This window comes from Calidris pugnax, unplaced genomic scaffold, assembly GCF_001431845.1.
Source record: "Calidris pugnax isolate Ruff unplaced genomic scaffold, ASM143184v1 scaffold144, whole genome shotgun sequence".
NCBI classification, from domain to species: domain Eukaryota; kingdom Metazoa; phylum Chordata; class Aves; order Charadriiformes; family Scolopacidae; genus Calidris; species Calidris pugnax.
In genome coordinates this window covers 5568278-5582785 of record NW_015090911.1, presented here as the reverse complement: position 1 = coordinate 5582785, position 14508 = coordinate 5568278, and the positions used below count along the sequence as shown (strand labels likewise).

Genomic DNA, 14508 nt, shown 5'->3' with positions numbered 1-14508 from the left:
GGGGGGGGGCGGGGGGAATCCTCCTTTGAGAAGCAAAACCATTTTTAAACGATATTGATACTACATTCTCGTGGAAATGAGGAAAGTGGTGAGTCCGAATGTCGAAACCGCCAGGAACGGGGCTCCTGAAGCTGAAGCTTTTTAACAACCAACTCCTGTGCCACAAGAAATTGGGGGAGGGAGGGAGGGGAAGGGAGGAGTGGGGTGGGGGGACAGAAAACACAGTGACACTGCGTTACAGTAGATATTTGCGCCTGGTGTCCTCATCCAAAGTGAGGTCCACTACTTCTGGGGGCGAGGACCAGTTCTGCTGGGGGGTGACAGCTGTCCATGACGGCGGCGGCTGAGGGCTGACGTACTGCGAGCCCGCGCCGTGCTTCCAGGAGGACACGCTCTGAATCACACCTCCCCTGGGATGCACGCACCTGTGAGCGAGGCGAAAAGAAAAAAAAACAACAAAACCAACAATAAAAATCATTAAAAATACTCAAATTTGGGCGCGAGGCTCTCGGCTGCGGTGGGTTTATCACTTAGGCGCTGCCTTAGCACCTCCCTCTCCAGAACGTCCTCCTGGATTTTACATTTGTGGAGCCCAGGAGATCTTAAACACCCAGTGAACAAAGCGGAGACTAAAATTAAATTTAAGCTTTCAAGAACTGAATTCTGCCAGTGGGTGAAAGGTGAGGCTCCTTACAAAATAGGTGCGTGGATCCCAAAGATCCTGCAGGAGTCTGCCCCACCACGGGTGGTACCACGCGTGATTGTGGGAGCACAGCATCCTGCTACGTGGTTTTTACCCACTGGGCTTTCAAAAAGAGAAAGAAAATTAAGTGAGGCTTGATGAGACACTGAGAAAAGTTACCCTTCTATCTGAAATCAAAACCCCTTGTTTGCAGGGTTTTTTTAACCTGTTTTATTTGTAATAGATATATGACAATTGAAGTACAAGCTAATAATAATTAGAGAAAAAAACCCAAAACAACCACAAAATGAAAGACAGATTAATTCTCTATAAACGATGAAGCGAGGACAGGAACTTGCTGGAGTCTTTCAGGTGATGGCTCCATTCCCAGCTGTAAATCTTATAATAAGTGATGGTAAAACTTTACACCTCGTGCTGCAGAAGCTGTTTGGCTCTCAGAGGCAGGGGTGCTCCTGGCTGTGCACCTCAGCAGGAGACGTTTGGCTGCTGAAATAACCTTTTCCCGTTTCCTTGTGAAGCCACGTGCACCGTGCTTCAGGAACCAGTCAAATATCCCTGACATTTACTCTCTATCTGTTTTAATTTAAGGTAGTGCAATTTGTTTCCCCCAGAACTACCTCAGTTACTGCTCATCTCTCTTGGCTGTGGTTAGAGACAGGGTTTCATGAAACAGAATGAAAAATCTCACTCTCTGAGCGCTGCCTCCTCTGAATATAAACGTCCTGCTTCCCTCCCAGGCACCCTATTTGGTTTTGGATGTAATGTTCAGAATGACTTTTTTATTACTTCTTTGGTCTTAAAAATACATACTTAAAGTACCTATCTACAAATAATAAGAGACTGTAACTCTAACAAAAATAGAGGATGTTTTTTAAAGACACCTTTCTTTAAAGAAGAAATGCTTTTAAGCAGAGCTGACAAGAACAGAACAAGAACAAGCCAAAGCAAACTTAAATAGGATGTTCTGTCTCAGGGACTACGCTCCTTCACTCTGATATGGAACAGTCCTCAATGCTCGGGCAAAGCTGATACTAACCCTTCCCCCTAAGGATGACAAAAAGCTGCAAATTACCTTCATAGAAATGATACCTTGCAAAAATATAAGTGTTTATCCTCAAACAAGTCACACAAGCAGCCAATGGCAAAACATTCGATCCAACGTTAACTTGGGGAACACACTTTCCAATCTGCAGCTAAGGGAAGATACCAAGTAAAAGCAACCAAAAAAAGGAAAGAGAAAAAAAAAGAAGAGACTATAGAAAAAAACAGAGGAAGACTGTTTTATGCACATGCATAATAAAAAAAATAATAAAGTCTGTTGGACAAAAATTAAACAAACTGGAAAAAGTGACTTGGCATCCTAAGTAGATGCCAAGTAATATTCCATTGAGGAGCAGCACCAGGAATTCACCAGCCACCTGGAAAACTCCAGACAATGGACAAACCCCAGGGTTTCACGACTCACACCAGTCAGACAACGACACGGGATACACAGCACGTTCACGACTCACACCAGTCAGACAACGACACAGCACAATAAAAAACAGAGGGAGCAAAAGAACTGGATCCAACCACCACGCTAACTGAGCATGCAAAAAAATATCCATCAAAAACCTCAGCCTTTTCCAAACCCTGCCAGAAGGCCACCAATTCTTTGTAACTGCAAGCCCAGACCTGCAGGAGAAATAGAATTCTCCGTAGGATTCAAACAATTGCAACGTGTGAGTGTTCAAGGGAGCCAAAAGGAGCCAGGAAAGCGTAAAAATGTGCTTTGTGCCTTGTCTTGGCTGAAACTATTTTGGTCCTTGTCTACTAAAACTGGTATTAGACAGCAACTCTGCCTTTGCTGAGCATTTCCACGGAGTCAAGCAGCACCGAAAGCCCGTGAAGAGGTGACCTCGATCAGCAGGGCTGTGTGTGGGTAGCCATGGGCAGACTTACACCAACAAGTACTGGAGGACGACTCCAGGCTGCTTATCACTGGGACAAAGATCCTCCAAGGCCTGGCTGTGCTGGGTGAACAGCCAGGGGAGATACTGCCTCAGGAATTAGCCACGCAAGGACTTTCACTCTTCTAAAAGTGAAGGTCAAATCTCTCTTCCAAAAAAGTTCCTTCTTTCTGAAAAAAAAGTTCTTTCTTTCCTGAGTGACATGCTCTGACAAGCTCTGGGTGGTCCTGCTGTAGCCGGGGAGTTGGACTAGATGATCTCTATGGCCCCTTCCAACTCTAAAAATTCAGTGAAATTCAGTGAAATTCCCATCCAACCGCCCCTGACTGTGCCCACGCTATCTACACAGGTTCCTTTCATGGGAAATCGGGCCCCACAAAGCCTTCCTCTTCCTCAAGGAAGATGAAGAGCTTTAAGAATGTAGGGTAGTACTTTTAAAAGGGTAAAATATGCTTTAGAAGGTAGAATCTCGCACCAGTTAAGATTAAAGAGCTGTAAAAAGGTCACAAAGCCCTGTGAAACCAGACACTTGGAATAAACAATAGCTGCCTCCCTGAGGAATGTATCCTTGGATAAGAGCAGGAGGCTGATAACAAGGGACACCCCACCACAGGAGGTGCCAAAACTGGCTGAAAACCAGGCAGCTGCTGGATAAGGCGTGAAATCAACAAAAACTTGCAGTAGCTGGGGGAAAGGTAAAGGTTGCACTGGGAGATGGTGACCACCAACTCAACTGGAGATCGAACTGGACTGACACCCCCCTCCCCTCTACTGGAGCATGTGCACATCAATTTAAGGACCTCCTAACTTTAAATGAAAGCAGGAGACTGTACTAACCAAAAGAAATTGTTAGGATAAGGTACTAACCAATAATTGTAATTAAGGGTGCGTATTTCTGTACTTTGAACTGTACAAATATTCCTAAGAGTTTTTAGGCTGAGGGGCTGGCTCTGTGGAACAAAAGAAATTGTTAGGATAAGGTACTAACCGATAATTATAATTAAGGGTGCGTATTTCTGTGCTTTGAACTGTACAAATATTTCTAAGAATTTTTAGGCTGAGGGGCTGGCTCTGTGAATGGTAAAGGTTGCACTGGGAGATGGTGACCACCAACTCAACTGGAGATCGAACTGGACTGACACCCCCCTCCCCTCTACTGGAGCATGTGCACATCAATTTAAGGACCTCCTAACTTTAAATGAAAGCAGGAGACTGTACTAACCAAAAGAAATTGTTAGGATAAGGTACTAACCAATAATTGTAATTAAGGGTGCGTATTTCTGTACTTTGAACTGTACAAATATTCCTAAGAGTTTTTAGGCTGAGGGGCTGGCTCTGTGGAACACCACCCAGCACTCATCCCTGCAGAAATTAAATAAATAGGTAATTCCTCTGCTCTGTGTGTATATGGGCATCTGCAAGGTGGGGAAACAACCCTGCTTTGGGAAAACAAGCATGCAGTGAAGGGACACCAAGGAACAGCTCTTGTTCCTTGTCCCTCACACTCTTTTTCTGCCTGCAAGCATCCTCCAGGCTGCAGACAAGTTTTTTAAAAAAGAGCTTGTCTGTGCACTTGTTTTAACTTGGTTTTATCCCAACAAATTAGCCCTCCACACTAGATGAAAATGCCAGTCCTGTTCAACTGCTTCGTAGTACCTTAAGCCATGGAGAGACCATAGACTAAAGATGAAAAGTAACATCAAAAAATGCCTGTCAAGGATAACAGTGGAAGCACAAAAGCTTGCCCTCTGAGCTTGAGAGAAAACTCCGGCTTCTTCACCCTCACCCTCTCTGGGGGGCTGAACTCTCCTCTGTCTTGAAATAAATAAAGATTTGCAAGGATCTGATTTTTAATCTAAGGGGGGTATCTTATGACATCTGCCACTGAAAAACTGATAGTATTTTTACATCTGATTTTTAATCTAAGGGGGGTATCTTACAACATCAGCCACTCAAAAACTGATAGTATTTTTACAACTAGTGATTAATTAAATAAACTGGAAGCTGATTAAATGCTTAAAGTAAGTGAATATTTTGAAAGGAAACAGGAACGCACATAAGTATTTGTGTTTATGTATTTGCATATTCACACTATAACCTAGAATCTGAATTCCTAACAGTGGTTCCCGTCATATATAAATTTGGTATCTCAGTATTTGGTATTTTAATACTACATACATTTAGCCTGTTAACGTTTGATATGGAATCACAAGCTTAATCTGAGCAATTATCAAGCTGATGATGTTCTAAAGAAAAACACATTCTGGCATCACTGTGAGCAGCAGACTAGAAAAAACAAGTGTGACGTTTGCTGCCAGCCGTGGATGAGTAACTACAGAAGTGGAAGTCAGCAGTTTTTTTTTCTCTGTTAATTTTGGCAATACAGACATTCTGATAAGGTGAAAGAAATATTACAGCAAGAAAAAGGCATTCCTACCTGGCATGTTCCTGAACTCCAACAATCTCTACTTCACTATCGGAAGAGGCGATATTGATTTCTTCATTGATCTGCGCGTGGCCAGGAGAGGTTTTGCCGCTTGCAAGGAAACCCGGATCCAAATGACCTACAGGTGGAGAAAATGCAGACACAGGCAATGATTAACAGCTTACACAACTCGGAAATCAGCTGGAAAAGGCGCTTCCCGAGCTAGCACAGGAGGACTGAAACACTGAGATTGGAAAATCTTATTCGATCAAGTTATCGGACTTTCAGTTCATCACCCAATAAGGGATGGAATCACTGGACTGATCCAGTGATGGTGCTATCACACTAATGTGAACAAAGCCCCACTATTGCACGGTGAACACTTGATCTAATTAGGCTTTCCAGCTGTTATTTTATGACAATGCTAAGAGCTAGACTGTGCCTAAACCTCTCTGAAAAAAAATAAACAAGACAAGCTATTGTCAGTAAATCAAGCTCAATGATACTGTGGCAAACAAAGCCTCTGGGCTGGACAGAAATATTACACACACCCCAAAGAAAATTAATTAATTAATTATTTATTTATTTTAAATAGCAGAAGCCGGTCAATAAAAAAACCCCAACACACTCATCTGTTTCTGGTCACACTGCTTCACACATCTGTTCTAACATTACTACAAACACTTGAAAAAAAAAGTATCTGTTTTTCATAAGTTCCGTGTACAGCAGTGTTGTTTTTTCATTACAGCTCATCGGTCTGTCAAACAAGTCCCCTCTAAATAGTCACCCCAAGGGTGGCAGGTTTTGCCAAGACGGTCCTTCACCACAATTAATGAAGCTGTGCTGCGACGTATTAAATAATGTTTGCACAGAAAATACCAACCAGTCAAGATTATGACTTGTTTCACAGAAAAAAAAATATTAAAAATTCAATTGAAAAAAGAAATCGCTGGACAGAAATATTACACACACCCCAAAGAAAATTAATTAATTAATTATTTATTTATTTTAAATAGCAGAAGCCGGTCAATAAAAAAACCCCAACACACTCATCTGTTTCTGGTCACACTGCTTCACACATCTGTTCTAACATTACTACAAACACTTGAAAAAAAAAGTATCTGTTTTTCATAAGTTCCGTGTACAGCAGTGTTGTTTTTTCATTACAGCTCATCGGTCTGTCAAACAAGTCCCCTCTAAATAGTCACCCCAAGGGTGGCAGGTTTTGCCAAGACGGTCCTTCACCACAATTAATGAAGCTGTGCTGCGACGTATTAAATAATGTTTGCACAGAAAATACCAACCAGCCAAGATTATAATTTGTTTCACAGAAAAAAAAAATTAAAAATTCAATTGAAAAAAGAAATGAGTAAGAAAGGGTAACTTCTACTTTTTTTTTTTCCCCACCAAAAAAAAAAAAGATTACTTTTACTGTCTCTAGCAGTAACCTGGTGGATGATGGGCAGCCCTGAAGCAGGTGAGACTACCTGCTTCTCAGAAACCACTCAGTCAGCTGTATCACAGAGGGGAAGAATCACTTGTCGAGCTGGGAATATGAGATGAGATGAATATATTATGTATACATCTAGTTTGACTGGACACCTCTTCAAAGACCAGAGGAGTCTCTGCAGTAACAATCCAACCCATTTCAAAGGCGTGCGAACATGCAGAACTGATTATACCCCCGGGTAGATCAGGAGGACAGAGAGAGAAGAAATTAAAACAAGTGCCAGGGAAACCTTCTAAAGGCTAATAAAGTACTCAGAAAAGGTGCAAGCAAATAGAGGGGCAGAGACTATACTGGATGTTCACATTTTGGAAAGCGAAGACCCTTGGTGCAACATCTGGGGAGGGTTATCATGGGAAGGAAACCTGTGCGCTGCTACGTACCCGAAGGAGGAGTTTCCACCTCAAAAGGCAAAGAAGATTTCTCAGCTGAACTTAAAACAAATCAATAGCCCAGGCAGACTTTTCCTGACCCTATGGTTCAAGCAAACGTTCCTTGGCAGATATCACTGACTGCCAGGAAGTCCCTGAATAGGTCATGGACATTTCTTTAATAGAAGCAGCTGGGCACGCTGTGAAACATGAAATGGAAGATCTCCGAGGCTTTGGTTCATGTGCTGGCCATGCCAAAAGGGAGCTTTAGGTGACCACCATCCTGGTGACTGGCATCGCCCCACTCCTGAACCTCACCGCTGCAACAGCACATGCTTGGTCACTGATTGACACGAACTGGTATGGATATCAACCTGCCTTAATATGTTGTATGAATTACGTAGTTTACAAATATATATATTTGTACGTATATAGGTATTTTTACTGGTACTCTACCTTGTAATTCTCAGCATTAGTCTTCCCCCTTGGTTCATAGAACTCTTTTAATCGGAAGGGACCTTTCAGATCATCGAGTCCAACCATCAACCCAACACTGACAAAACCACCACTAACCCATGTCCCTCAGCACCATGTCTGCCTGGGTTTTAAATACCTCCAGGGATGGTGCCTCCACCACTGCCCTGGGCAGCCTCTTCCAAGGCTTCATAACCCTTTCCATGAAAGAATTTTTCCCAATATCCATCCTAAACCTCCCCTGGCACAGCTTGAAGATGTTTCCTCTTGTCCCATCACCTGTTCCTTGGGAGAAGAGACCGACCCCCCCTGGCTACACCCTCCTTTCAGGGAGTTGGAGAGAGCGAGAAGGTCTCCCCTCAGCCCCAAAATGAACGCCAAGACGCCTAAGTGAGAGCCCCAAAAGCTACATTACCATAGCTTTAAGTTCAGACAACACAAAGGCAATTAGCAGCAGAGAAACCATGATTAGCAGAGTATATATTGCAAGAGTAGCTGAGTGTAAATCAGGATCATAGCAGACAGAGAGATTTACAGCCTCTGGCCATACAAATTTCATGCCTAATCACATGCTCACGCTGGTAATTTCTTTGCACGAACATCAGGATGACGCCCAAAGGAGATGTTTGTTTGCCCTACAACATCAGGGCTTGCAAAACAGCCCCAAATATTTGCCCAGGCACAAAGATGTGATAGGGTTATAAGTGTCCTTATAAGATTTTTCTCCCAGATAAAAGCTGACGGTGTTATTTTCCCATGGGAACGCATCATTTTAACGGCCTGTTAGAACTAGATGCTGGCCGAAGATTAAATTTGGGAACAAGATGTAGAGATTTGAAAGCTATGCTCTTCCAGAGGCGTGATCCCAGGCACGGTTAGAAAAGGCCAGTAGCCACAAACGTGCAGTTAGAGGCGCGGGGAGGCTGCAGGGCTGTGGGGCAAGGCGTGGGCAGGGAGAGAAGGAAGGCTCAGCCCTTCGGACGCTGAAACGGCCGAAGCACCAGGAGCAAATTTGCCTGGACACGCTCCCACAGGGTGAGGGAGGAAGTTTCTTGAAGTTTTCTAGTTTTCTTTTATCCAGTAACCTCTTTCTTCCAAGCCCCCTTGGATAGAAGGAAGACGGATTTCTACCCGCACCACAGCTCTGTCCTCCTCAGCGGAAAGCGGGAGAAAGCTTGGTAAGAAACACTACTTTTTATTTCCTTACTCTCCTTTGAAGTACCAACCCATTACTGCCATACAATGAGGTTAATTTCAGCTGTTCCAATCGTTTAATAAATGACTTTATAAAGGAGTGGGCTTGTCAGGGGTCAAATAGCTAATACCAGTCCGCCGCTATCCTGTGAGCTTGGAAAACACCTCCGAGCTTCACAGAGGCTGGAACAACATCCAGCCACAGACCACAGGGAAAATAATGCAACGGATAGATAGTCTCATATTCAACTTGTCCACTATACAATACATTCCACCGTTATAGTGGGACATTTCTTCCAAAATCTGCCACATCTTTGTATTTCTTTCAGCCTGCCAGACATTGAGAAGCAGCACGCTTACGTTTGGAAAAACACAGCACAAAACAAAAAACCTGCTGTGCTTTACCACTGCAGGCAAGATTCTGTGTCATATGCAGCTAAAAATTAAGATTTTTAGTACTGAGTATTAAGAAAAATGATGGAAAGGAAGGCAATAGGTTGGCATACAAGGCAGGATGAAGTTGGTAGGAAATATCTCTATACCCTGTTAATCTCTCTACATCCAAAACAGTTTAATTCTTTTGTTAGTGATGAGTTGCAAGTGTTTGGTGAAGCTGAGCTATTTTTTTATAAGCTGCACAAACTTCTCTGCACTCTTCCACAGTGTTCCTGCTCTTGCTTTCTTGAGGGAAATGTCTTTCCTGGTGCCAAGCCCACCCCCCAGCACCTTTTCGCCCTTCATCTCTATCTGTGGCTGCTCTGTCCAGTGTTACAAGGTATGTTAGAAATCCAAGTGGAACATGGGAATAATTAATGCTTGTATTTTAAAGAAATAGAGAGACAAACAAAAAAAGTCATACAGAGAAAATGACAATGCTTAAAATGAGATTGGGACCAGTTTACTAGCTGGTGGCATAGGTTGTCATAATCAACCATTCAGTAACAGGCTTAGCTCACTCTCACTTTAAAAAACAAGCAAAACCAACAAAAAGACCCCACACCCAAGTTCCAAGAAGTAATTAGAGGGAAAAGAAGGAGAAAAAATAATTAAGAAAATTAGTGTCAAAAATACATTGCAGGAATCTTTGTCAATTTTTATCAGTTGTATTTTGGAATAAACGTCAGACCGTTTTAATAAGCATCTGTACTGTTTTACTGCAAAATCCACGCAGGGAGCTTTTAAAGCTGTATGAACTACAAAACCACTGAAAGCAAGAAAGGGAGAGACACCAACTGGGACGGGCTGGAGCGAATGTCAGGGGAGGAGAATTTAAACAAACCTGTCTCAGTGCTCAGCTCATTTAGTAGCCCCCGGGTTCTCCAGGCAGATGCCGAGTCTTGATTTCCTAAGGAATTATTGTGCTCTTGCACTACTGCGGCCGCCAACAGATTGTCCACATTTACCACCTCTGGGTCTGAGTTTGTGTCCGATATATCGTAATGAGCTACAACTGGGGGTCCATCTGCAGGAGGAGAGAGAAGCAACGCGTGGTTAGAAGTCGGCACAGGGTCAAAGGCACTTTCAGAAGCACAAATAACTTGTTTAAGGATTAAGGCAATCTCCTACACAAAGCTCTTGAAGGACTATGAATTACATGAATTATTACACTTGAGTTAATGAACATTGCCTGAGATTACAGAGACACTTTAACCTTTGCATACACAGAAAACACGAATGTAAGAAAAGCACGTTTATCGATGTATCAGTTACTTGTGTATTATCTTTTACATTAACACACAAACATCTCCGTATCTGACAGCGTTACATTTACAATGTTAAAGGGATAAAACCTTCAGTTTAATATAAAAAATAGCAAGTTACAGGACATTAAATTTGGCAAGACAAGATATTTAACTAGAAAATTTTACAAAACTCAAGTGACAGCTTACATTACTTTAGGGTTGATTGAATAAAACTAACTTTCTGACATAACTGATCCAATGACAATAAATCTAACATTAGGCAACTTTCCTTACATAACATTTACTCATCAAGGACAGGAATTTTTAAGAATGGCAATGTTTTTTGGTGTTGTATTTTTAAGACCAAGAATAACAAGAGACAAAACTGTAATGTGCAGTGCTAAATATGCTTTTAATTCAATTTGATTATCATATGCATTTTTGGCCACCAAAGTGAAGGGGGAAAGAAGGAGAGAAAATGGCTTATGTGATTCTGAAATCTATTCTTGAGGAATAACAAAGAGCTATTTTTGGTCTATTTTGTTAGGACGAACTATTTTCTTTGTAAGGAATGAAAAATAATTTATAATTGGAATGCAGCTACAAACAGAAAAGGCTCAGGAAAAAAAAAAGGCCATATTCAAGACAAGGACTGATGCAGAAAGAAAGAGAGCACGGATAAATATTGTAATCTTGAAAGGATGCGCGTTTTAACTCAAATGCCTTGTCTTGGCTGTAGATCATTGACTCGGGGCAGATGAAAGTGACTGTGGCTCCCAAATGGCAGAACCAAAACTTACTTTGGGGTAAGGCTTCATCCATAAAAGTGAGTATGAAATAGAAAAACAGGTGGGGCTAAAGCTCAGCTGTGGTTCTTTAATTCCAAGGGAGTTCTGGCAGCTGAGTGACTGCAGGCCCTTTTTTGTCATGGGTAGGTTATCATTTCTCTGGGATAGTACAAAATAATCATAAACTAATAATGCGTTTAGGAAGATGAGACCTTCAGTATTACTAAATGACTAAAGAAATCTTTAGAAGGCACAAAGAAAAAAATGAAATTACTTTTTAGGAAAGATTGGCTTCTTTTAGGAGTGTTAATTGGCCGTTGAAGACAGAAAGAACATAATGAACTAAAAGTTTCAAATCCAGTTCTCTGAAAAGCTGTTTCTACTGAGGTTTTGAACATGGGGTTTTTTGTTTTGGGGTGGATTTTTTTTTTTTGTTTGTAACTTGGTCCCTGAAAAATAATTCAACCCACTATTTAAAGAAACGCCTGTTTTATGATTAGCAACACACTTCATTAAAGAGTGACCATATTGCTTAAGTCGTACTAAAGATCAGTTTTGCAACAAGGTATGAAGAAACTCACAAAATATTTCTGATCAGACCTGCCTCCAAAACAACAATTTCATAAAACAATGTTATATTACAAACTTAAAACAGACCCGACAAAAATAAATGGGTAGTTAAATGCAAATGTATTAAAGACCAAACTGTTCGCAACATGAAACGCTGATGATTATGACTGGAAAAGAAGTCCTGATAATTAACTGAAAGGCAGTCTTTGTCTTTTTAAAAGGCAATTACGAAAATAATGGCATACCAAGCTCAAAATTAAGCTGGCTGATGTTCAGTTAATTATTTGTGAAAGCTGATGATTAAATTACATGCAGAAGTTACAACTGGACTGAATCAGGAGAGGCATGTTTTCCTGCAGTCTTATCATCAGAGTTCAGCGTGAACATATATAATGTGATCTGTAAAAATAAACAGTCGAGTGCAGAAGATACGAGGGTCAAGTACAATATTGACTATTTGACCATTTTTTTCAGTAGGTTATCTAAAATTTCAGGAGCTATGCACTGTTCCTTCAGGTTTTTGTTCCTCTCGCTTCTTACTAAGGCCTCCAAAAGGAGAGGCGAAATTTGATTTTAGATAGACGTGTCTACACAAGTAAAATTATATTTGGACAAAAGGCACCAATAGTCTCAAGTCAAAATTGTACCACTCCTACATGTATAATCATGCAAAAATGTATAATAAATGTATATACATGCAGAGTGATATTCTCATCACCTACCCATAGAAATAACTTGTGTGAAAGTCTTCATCAGTAGGAAATACAAGCATAAACTTGTTATCTGTAGCTCCACTCTTGTATCTTCCACACTTCCAAACAGCACACCTTATAACTTAGCTTAAATTTAGTATACATCAAACAGACAAAAATATTTTCAAAATAATTTACACACCGTAATTATATTTGTCAGTGTAACAGCCACCAATTTAACAATCTGGAAAAAACAAGCTGCCTATTTACAAAGCAATCACAGCAGAGATTTATTTTTGCTTTTCTCAGCCTTGCCTTTCAGGATCAGATTTGGAAATGAAAGGCCCCCAACACTGGGGTCTTCTCTGCCTATCACCAGTAAATGACCAACAAGGCCAAGAGAACGGCCAGGATGCTGCAAAAAATCCCAGGATTCCCAGCACATACCAAAGAAGAAATAAGCAATAAATGCCTATGTGTGTCTAAATAAAAACAACCAAAAAGCCAGCACAACCCCCCTATATATAAAGTTGTAGACATCTACAACTTGATCAAAGTCGCAGTGAAGGCATATAAAAAAAATCCTCTAAAAAATTCTTCATCCCCTAAAGCCTGTTTCCTTTTCAGTGCTACAAGGACGGGACAGGAAGGGTTAAATGTGGAAATAAATAATACTTCCCCAGCCAACTACGTGATCATCCGATGATGTGATGCAAAGTGAATGCGTGGTACCAAGAAATAAGGACAACTGGCTTCAGCTACGAAATAAGGACTGAAAAAATGCTTTCAGGTTGAAAAGGTGAAAGGATTAACCACAACCATAGTTGTAACTTATCATCCTGTCTTTACAACAGAGCCACTCCTCGGAATTACCGACTGGAACAGGATTTCACCAGACGGAAAAAACAGACACCAAAACGAACCGTGCCAGAGTCAAAATTCAATGTAGCGCAATTAGGAGGTTCCCTGGCCAGTAATTTAAACAATCTATTTAAGAAAAGAATCGCATCTTTTGAGAAACCAAGGTAACTGGAAGACTTACATTTCCCTGGTGATAAGCTTTAATTCATTTCTAAAGCAATAAACGCTTGAAAAAAGACAAGGCTGAAAGTTAGTAAGTACCAGCAGCAAAATACAGCTGTTGACATTTAATGTTAACAGGGGGAGGGAAAGACTGCACTTTTTTTTTTTTTTCTTAAAGAATTCAGAGGCAGAGGTCATCACGGGGACAGCATTTCCAAGTGTCCAATTCTCCCTTAATTTACACAGCTCATCAAAACTAATTCCGTTCAGCACAACTGCATCGGAAGCCACATGCACAGAAATCCCAATCTATACACATCAACTTTCATTTTAAGCTTGCAACGTAGAAAATTCAATAATTTTTTATCTACTAGCCACTCCCATGCTTTTCACAGAGCCACATCTCAACATTCAGCGGTCTAAACTGTAAGATCCACACTCCTCTTAGCCCTTAATTCATTTTAACGGCAACACAAGCGAAAAAGGGGGAAATCAACCTTAAAATTTCGGCGGGAGGTTAAAAGCAGCGATCCTGTAAGAAGCACCGTACCTTTGTGCTGCAGCAGCTGGGTACCACTGCACAGCAGGACTTCATCGTAGGAAACAAAAGATATTAGCTAGCTGATATTAGCTAGCAGATGGGGAGTTTAGTCCTTTAAGTCATTATTTTTCTTTAGCTCTCTTAAATTTAGGTGTGCAGGGCCAAGGTTATCACCTAAACTTACTCCCCACTGTAGCCAGAGAGAGGAACCTCAGGGTCAAGTAATCTCAGCCTGGAAATTGCAGCCTGGAGCATCACCATCTCCCCTTCTTCCCCAGCCAACAGAAAGAGCTGAGAGAACCCCCTTAGAGAAGGCACCTTAGGGATGGAGGGGATTTGAGCTTTGCTGGTTTTTTTTTTTTATATTTTCCTCTACAAGACTGAAATCTCCAGAGGACTACCTCAATTGAAATAACTTCAGAATTTAAAAGTTGAATTTTGGTGGGCTGAATGGCCCTCTGGAGCTATCAGTGTCTTTGCAATGAGGAGACGTGGAGCCTTATTTAGGTGCAAACACCACCCTAAGCTTTAAAACATACTGAGCAGGTACAATAATAACAGCAAGAATAATTACAGCACTTTAAATTCT

General features: G+C 41.3%; 1 protein-coding gene across 4 annotated transcripts in view; it reads right to left on the bottom strand.

Moving 5' to 3' along the window:
* Positions 1-13: 13 nt before the first annotated feature.
* The window catches only part of LOC106892303 (chromosome unknown open reading frame, human C18orf25), a 45095-nt gene continuing 30600 nt past the window's right edge, over positions 14-14508 (bottom strand). For all 4 annotated transcript variants that reach the window (XM_014949386.1, XM_014949387.1, XM_014949384.1 and 1 more), the window contains exons 3-5: positions 9903-10085; positions 5090-5216; positions 14-425 (exon numbers count right to left, since the gene is read on the bottom strand). In XM_014949386.1, the coding sequence (XP_014804872.1) occupies positions 236-425; positions 5090-5216; positions 9903-10085 (500 nt within the window). In that variant the 3' untranslated portion in view covers positions 14-235. The remainder of the gene's footprint in view (positions 426-5089; positions 5217-9902; positions 10086-14508) is intronic.